Source organism: Orbicella faveolata, unplaced genomic scaffold (assembly GCF_042242905.1).
Source record: "Orbicella faveolata isolate gen_17 unplaced genomic scaffold, um_ofav_v1 contig_1, whole genome shotgun sequence".
In the NCBI taxonomy this organism is placed as follows: domain Eukaryota; kingdom Metazoa; phylum Cnidaria; class Anthozoa; order Scleractinia; family Merulinidae; genus Orbicella; species Orbicella faveolata.
This window is the reverse complement of record NW_028301536.1, coordinates 21,204,334-21,211,607: the sequence shown is the minus strand read 5'-3', so window position 1 is coordinate 21,211,607 and position 7,274 is coordinate 21,204,334. Positions and strand designations below refer to the sequence as shown.

Sequence of the window (7,274 nt, the reverse complement as noted above, 5' to 3'; positions counted from 1 at the left end):
ATTAGACATTTTCTTGTTTTTGAGATGAAATGATTGAGGTTTAAACAATTGGTATTGTGGGGAGAACAAATAGAGGACGGTGAAGTAACTGCTCAAGACTGAGGTCTGTAATGTTCATCAGTGTTCATCAGTGTCTGAAAGTAAGTTAGAAGTTTTGGTCGGATGCGGATACTTTCAAAGAATGTTACTCTCAGTTTTGTTCAAAGTAAGCAAAAACAAGATCCTTTCGAGTTCCCCTCCCCCTATCAAATAAGTCAGTGATTCGGTCACTGCTCATAATCCTTTGAAATGTGGCTCCCTCCTCCACCTTTCAACTCTTTGTAACCATATTGGGAGGCTTGTCTCGCATGAGCCACATCATCAACCAGTTCATAATCTTGGTTTTCAGAGACGCTTACATCGTATGCAGTGTCCACGTTTGTTTTGGCTTCACCCTCAAAGACTTCAACGTCGCCTTTGTCGCCTTCACTCCACTCAACAGCCTCATTCTCCTCGAGGTCATCTCTAGAGGCGTGATAGTTGTCTCCATAGTCTGAAGCCTCGGTTATCTCGAAATCGCTTCCAGACGCGTCTTTTTCAACTTCTTTATCATCGTCCTTATCGTCCTCATCGTCCCCATAGTCTTCAATGATTTCATTTTCTTCATTGCCTTTATAGTCTCCATTGTCTTCATCACCTTCATCCCAATCTGAAGTCTCGGTTTCCTCGAAGTTATTTCCAGAGTCTTGAAACTCGTCTTGATCGTCCTCGTCATCCTCAACGTCTATATTGTCTTCGTTGTCTTTGTTATCTTCATAGTCTTCACGGTTTTCATTGTCTTCATCGTCTCCATTGTCTTCATCATCCTCAGCGACTTCCTTGTATTGATCGTCTTCACTGTCTTCATCATTTTCATCCCAATCTGAAGCCTTGGTTTCCTCGAAGCTACCTCCAGAGTCTAGAAACTCGTCTTCATCGTCTTCATCCTCAACCTCATCACCTCCAATGTCTTCATAGTCTTCACTGTTTTCATTGTCTTCATTTTCTTCATCATCTTCATTCCAATCTGAATCCTCGTTTTCCTCAAGATTACCTCCAGGGTCTTGAAACTCGACGTCATCCTCAGCGTCTTCATTGTCTTCATAGTCTTCACTGTTTTCACTGTCTTCATCGTCCCCATTTTCATCATCATTTTCATCCCAATCTGAGGATTCGGTTTCATCGAAGTTACCTCCAACGTCTTGAATCTCGAATTCATCGTCTTCATCGTCTTCATCATTCCCAATGTCTTCATTGTCTTCACTGTTTTCATTGTCTCCATTGTCTCCATCATCTTCATCCCATTCTGAAGCCTTGATTTCCTCGAAGGCTCGAAGCTCGTCTTCGACAACCTCATTGTCTTCATAGTCTTCATTGTCATCCCCGCTGTCCACGACATCATCAGGGGACACAATGTGACTTCCCCCATTTTCTCCATACTCGGGCTCCATGTGTGTGCGGAACCTGGTCACCAAGCCGATAACATCATCGTGAGTACTACCAAAGGACTCACTGTCACCATCTTCACCATGCGGGTTTCTTATTGTGTAGTGATTGGATCCTTCCGGATTTTGGTTTCCTTCGTAAGCTGTTCCTGCCTCGTGGCCGTTTCTTTCATCAGTATTTTCACGACTTTCCCGAGAAGCTCGCATATGACCATGAAATCTACGATCACCATCAGCATTTTCATCCAAATTCTCGATATTTTTAACATGGTCTTCTTCATTTGAAGGAATGAAATGCTCCGGTTCTATATCTTCCCGGGATATTGTATCTGTGTAGGTAGGTCGGAAATAAAGAGCGGAATGTTCAAATGGGAAGTCATCGTGCACATCTTCGTCATCGAGCATACCTCGCGCCTCTCTGCCTAACCCATAATTATCATGACCCATGGATTCCAGTGCTTCATCTTGCTCTATTTCCATGTGTTTGACATCATAATCTTCTTGTTCCGAAGGCTGTGTTTCCATGGAATTCGGTTTCTCTAAGCCTGGCTTGTCATCCATGTAATCATATGCCTTCTTATATTCCGTACCGAGATGCTGTTGTTGGGAATACAAGAAGTGCTCAGGTGCTGTATCTTCCACGTGAGCAGTATCTATATAAATAGGTTGGAAATAATGCGGAACATTACCAAATGGGAAGTCGTCGTATTCATCTTCGTCGTCCACGGACATACCCCGTGTCTCCCTGGCAGATCCGTGATAATGATCGATAGATTCAGATTCCTCCCCTTCGTGTTCCGTTTCACTGTGGCTGTCATCAACATGTTCTTGTTCCTTGGGCCGAGTTTCCAAGACACTCTCACCATCAACGTCTTGTTCTTCTTCAGTAAGGTGATCATCATCTTCATAAAAAGCAAAGAAGTAAATAAAGAAAATAAGTAAAATTGAAGACTAGTAAGTGGCTCAAGAATCTCATCAAACAACCGACTTTTAATATAACTCATTGCCCGGGAGACGCCCAAATAAAGTTTTACTCCGGAAGGCTTGAATTGCTCCAAGTTCCAAACTAGTACCGTTTTTATACCACCTTTGACCAAGAATATAACTCTTTCATACATCTTCCAAAAAATTGTTATCCGTTTTACATACCTACTGAAGGCACACCGCATCCTTGTTCTAATGCCCTTGTATTGATTAACCCACTAAAAAACTTTAAAAAAAACCTTACAAGGGCCTTTTAAATGCCTGCATAACAGTTCCCTCCACCTTGTTCGGTACTCCAGCCCGTGAAATACTTCTACCTTTTTGCGCAAAACCTCCCGGTGTAGTAAGGGAGTACACTCGATCATGAGTACTACCTATTTCCCTTGTATTTTTTAGTAGGTTGCTAGTACCCAAATGATAATATGTAATCTGGAGTACATGGGGCGACTTTATGAGAGTTAACTGTCTGGATTGAAAGGATAGCAAAACGATCCGGCGAGACTTTGAACCCGAAAATCCTTATGCGGCACAACTCCTTTAAAAAGAAACGGTGAGACAGCAAATGATACTGTCTAAGAAACGATAAACTGCTAGTAACGACCTGGCCGTAAATTAGCGTATCCATATATTGGATAACAGTGTATTTTGAGCCTTTTCATGGTTGAACGTATTACCTTCAAACTCTTCCCCGGTAAGCCGATCTCCCAAACTATCATCGTCTTCAGTTTCCTGAGATCGAGAATCTTCTTCACCAGTTTGGGAGTCGTCTCCTTTGCTATGTACGTCAACGTAGGAGCCTTCAGCCACAAGTTCACCACGTATGAACTTCTGAAGCTCTCTAGAACGCTGAATTTCGTAATCATCAAATCCTCCTCGTGAACTGATGTCCCTCTTTCCGCCAAGGGCCTGGGTGTTGTCATGGGGACTGATGTCACTGCGCTTGCGCAGTTTGTCCTCCCATGAATTGGACTGGAAGCCATCAATAGCTGTGAACAATTGCAAAAGACAATGACATTTTAATCAAATAAGATTTTTCTTTTTGGAATTTTGTTTTTTGTTCGTATACATTCTTAGTTCAGAGCGAAAGCTGTGAACTTCTAGGGACAGATAGTGTCCAACGGCAAGTCTTCAGCATAATCTTTCTTTTTGGCCTGCTAACTATTGTGCCTACATGTTTACTGTAACTTGTGAGAAATTCTGGTACAAGAAAACCATAGCCTTCAGTCGTCAAACTTGATAATGAAGGGTAAAAATTATAAACAACAAACTCATGAATTTTCTGGCCATGAAAACTAACTATAAACGTGAGAATTCCGCATAGAACTGAATTCTTCAAGATTGCCTGTGAAACTGTTTTTCTTTTGTTAAGTTGGAACTAAACATCGGTATGCAGTTGGCTCACTGAAACCAAGAGAGGATGAAAGGTAAGAGAGTTAATTCTCTATAAAGGTCCTAATCCTAAGTAACCTCTGTCAAGTTACATTTAGATATGGTATCCAGTTCTTTCACGGATAATATGAAAATGCGTGTAAAACCACTCAGGCTATCTACGCGAATAAATTTCGCGTCACTGCATTGGCTATTTCTGGACCTTCCTGGGAGTTTTCGGAGTTTGGAGTGATTTAAAAATAACTTGAGAGAGAGAGAGAAAATGAGAGGGATTACCTTAGGAATAAGGCCCACACAGGGGATTAACTTTCTTACCCTCGAGTATCTTTTGCTAAAACCTAATAATATAATAACGGAAAAGTTACTTCGCAAATTAGTTTTAAAAGAAAGGCGAGTTCTTTCCTCGCTAAACGAAGTTTGCCATTGTTTGAATTCCCTCCATTAAGCCCTGGTCAAACGGACTCGCAAGAAGTCGCAAGTAGCCACAAGTTGAATTTGCGTAGAGACTTGCGTTGGGTGGCCAGACGGACTCGCAAGTTTCCTCGCAAGTACACGCAGGTCGCAAAAAAAAAAAACATTTCAAGGCAGACATATCCTGTATTTCATTGGCTAATAATAGGCTAATGGACGTCAGTCAACTTGCTGTCGACTTGGGTTGGGTGGCCAAACGATGAAAAACTTGCGTCGACTTGCGTGCAAATTTGATCTCGACCAAAGTGAGCACAAGTCATGGCAAGTCAACGCAAGTGCACGAAAGTCGAGAACTTGCGTCTACTTGCGACTCCGTTTGGCCAGGGCTTTAATCATTGACCGCTTGAAAGGGCAGCCCTTTACTTGGCGAACTGAATTGCAATGTCTGCGATTTCTTCTTTGAGCATATTCAATTCGCCTTCATTTAAAGTTGTACTCCTTCAGCGAAGCTTTAAAAATGAGACAACAGGGATTTGTTCACATACCTTCATTAATTGGTCTTGGGATGGGCCGGGCATTGATTCCTAGTTGTGAAGACACAACAAGGAAAAGAACACCGACCCACAAATTCATTGCTCGTCGAAAAAAATCTCTCCTTTTATGAAAACTGTCTCCGCGATGCTGCTAAACTCCTCGCAAGTTGAAAAGCTGCTCACTAACTACTTTTACGTCACAGATAATTAATTATATTAGTAATTCAAATTGTTATGTCATGACAAACTGCGTAATTACCCGAGGAAGCCAATCACTAAGAAGAAGATTTCAGATCGATGTCGTGAATTTCGTATTTAACTTGAAATCAAGTGCCAATTATATATTTGAAAATACTTGAAATGACGCTGAAATGCTTTTTCATCGCGATTTAAAATGTCGCACTTTTACTCAGAAGTGGCGATCAGCGCGCGCACAAACCCAAGGCAGATCTATTCAGTCATGAGAGGTCTGGGAACGAGATTACTTGGTGAGCGGGAAGGATCTTCAAATCTCGCTACCGGAGTTTTAATTTTAATGCGAAGATTTCGTCTCGGCAGAGTATCTACGACCAAACTTGCAAGGTTTTGTCGTGCACCACATGCACAAACAGCAACGCGAACACCAGAACTGGAAACAAAGTAGTGCGCATGTCTCAACTTTCCCAAGCCGTCGTTAATGCCTTCCACATTCTAGCGGGTTTTATTTTGTTTCTAAAACCTGTATATTTAGGAAGGAAATGTAAACGCTACTACTCGCTTTACTTGAAGTTTTGACCTTCCAATTTTTAAAGCTTTTGTTAAATTCTAGCCCGGTTCGCCTCCAAGTATCGACCAGGATCTCATCCAGGAAATATGAGAAACACTCCTTGTTTGGAAAAACTACGGATAATGGTTAAATTGGTGATTGCTACTCCTTAAACTCGGTTATTTCATTTCCAGCTTTCTGATTTGCTAACAAAAAAAAGCTGAAGAAAGGCTTTATAAATGATTTTCAGTTTTTAATTTTTAAAAAAAAATCTTTCAGCATTTAAAATTTCAAATTCTATTTCTAGTGTCTTTTGCTGTAAGCAAGTTATATTTTTAGCTGTTAGCCTTTTATATTAGCATAAAGGAGCCAATTTTTTATTTTGGATTTGCTAATAAAACCGTTATTATTTATTTATTTATTATTATTAACTCCTTGAAAAAAAAGTAAATTGATTTTTGTCGAATCTACTTCCTGGTCATAGATGTTGTGGGAGTAGCTTATCAAACAGGTAGCTCTAAGATATTCTTGAAAACCGATACGGAAAGGATCCATGAATCGGTATCATATAAGTGGAGCTGAATGACTTTCAACAGCCCACTAGAAAATTTGAGATGGACAAAGAAGGAGTAGTGAAAACAACGTGATTTGGCGGATAATTTGGCGCGTGATTTTAGCCCATAATTTGGGCCGAGTATAGAGTATAGCGTGCATCACCCGTGATTAACAACGTGCTAATGGGATCCTCATATCACATCCATGGCGCGGAAGGGATTACTCACTTTGGTTTACAAGGCCAAAAAGGAGACTAACAAGAACTTACACAGTTCATTTTAAGACTAGCACGATGCTGGAAGGGCAGGGAATGAAGTGGACAGCTTACATATGCTGTTGGGCCGCTATAAATGTTACATTTTGTGTGCATTTGATATCTTGTAAGTTCTGACCAACCAAGACCAAGTGATCCGCTGTATGTAAAAACAGGCAAGATCATTGTTTTATAGATTGTTTCAGCACATTTTTGGTCGATCGACGAACGGATTGATGTTAAGAGGTTAGCTCTGCCTGCTACTTTCTTGTAAATTCTATCAAAGTATGATATAAGGTTCAAATTTGGGTCTACGTCAACGACCACGTACTTGTAAACAGACATATTGTTGATACATGCCCCATTAACAGAGATATTAAGCTCATTTCCCTGAAAATTGATTCTTTTCGCAGTTCCAAAGAGTATAGCCTCAGTCTTCCCTTTTTTAAAATTGACTATCAGTCCATTTTCTTTGAACCAACGACATAAGCAGTTAATGTCTTCATTGAGGTTTCTTTGGATCGTGACAACGTCTTTGGATGAGGTATAAATTACAGAGTCATCAGCATAAGTAATCATCTTTGAAAATTGAAAGACTATTTTGTACCCATTCTTACCTTTTTTACCTTTTTTTTTTTACCTTATTTTCACTATAGTTTCTTTCACAGGACCCCTCTGATAATAGTGTTGAATACACTAATGGGTCATCCTGTTTAAATATTCGTTGTTATTATTGTTATATCATACTAAGTTCACATATTTTATTTATTTATTTATAACCGTTTTATTCATTATTTGTAGATAATTTTAATTTTATGTAGATAAGATATATTTTAATGCGTAAATTGTGTTCCCAATTAACTAAATACTCTTAAACACTTAAATTACGTCTTCCATTCACTCATTCGCATAAATTTCGACCATAAGACAATAAGCCAGAG

The 7,274-nt window shown here is 40.0% G+C and overlaps 1 protein-coding gene across 1 annotated transcript; it reads right to left on the bottom strand.

Moving 5' to 3' along the window:
• Positions 1–2,368, bottom strand: LOC110044759 (uncharacterized). Its single transcript, XM_020750337.2, has one exon. The coding sequence runs from the start codon at positions 2,193–2,195 to the stop codon at positions 267–269; it is 1,929 nt and encodes a 642-aa protein (XP_020605996.2). The 5' UTR covers positions 2,196–2,368; the 3' UTR covers positions 1–266.
• Between the last annotated feature and the right edge of the window lie 4,906 nt (positions 2,369–7,274).

Bases quoted from the DNA above. Each gene is read 5' to 3' on its own strand.
- LOC110044759 (XM_020750337.2), bottom strand. From the start codon at position 2,195: ATGTCCGTGGACGACGAAGATGAATACGACGACTTCCCATTTGGTAAT.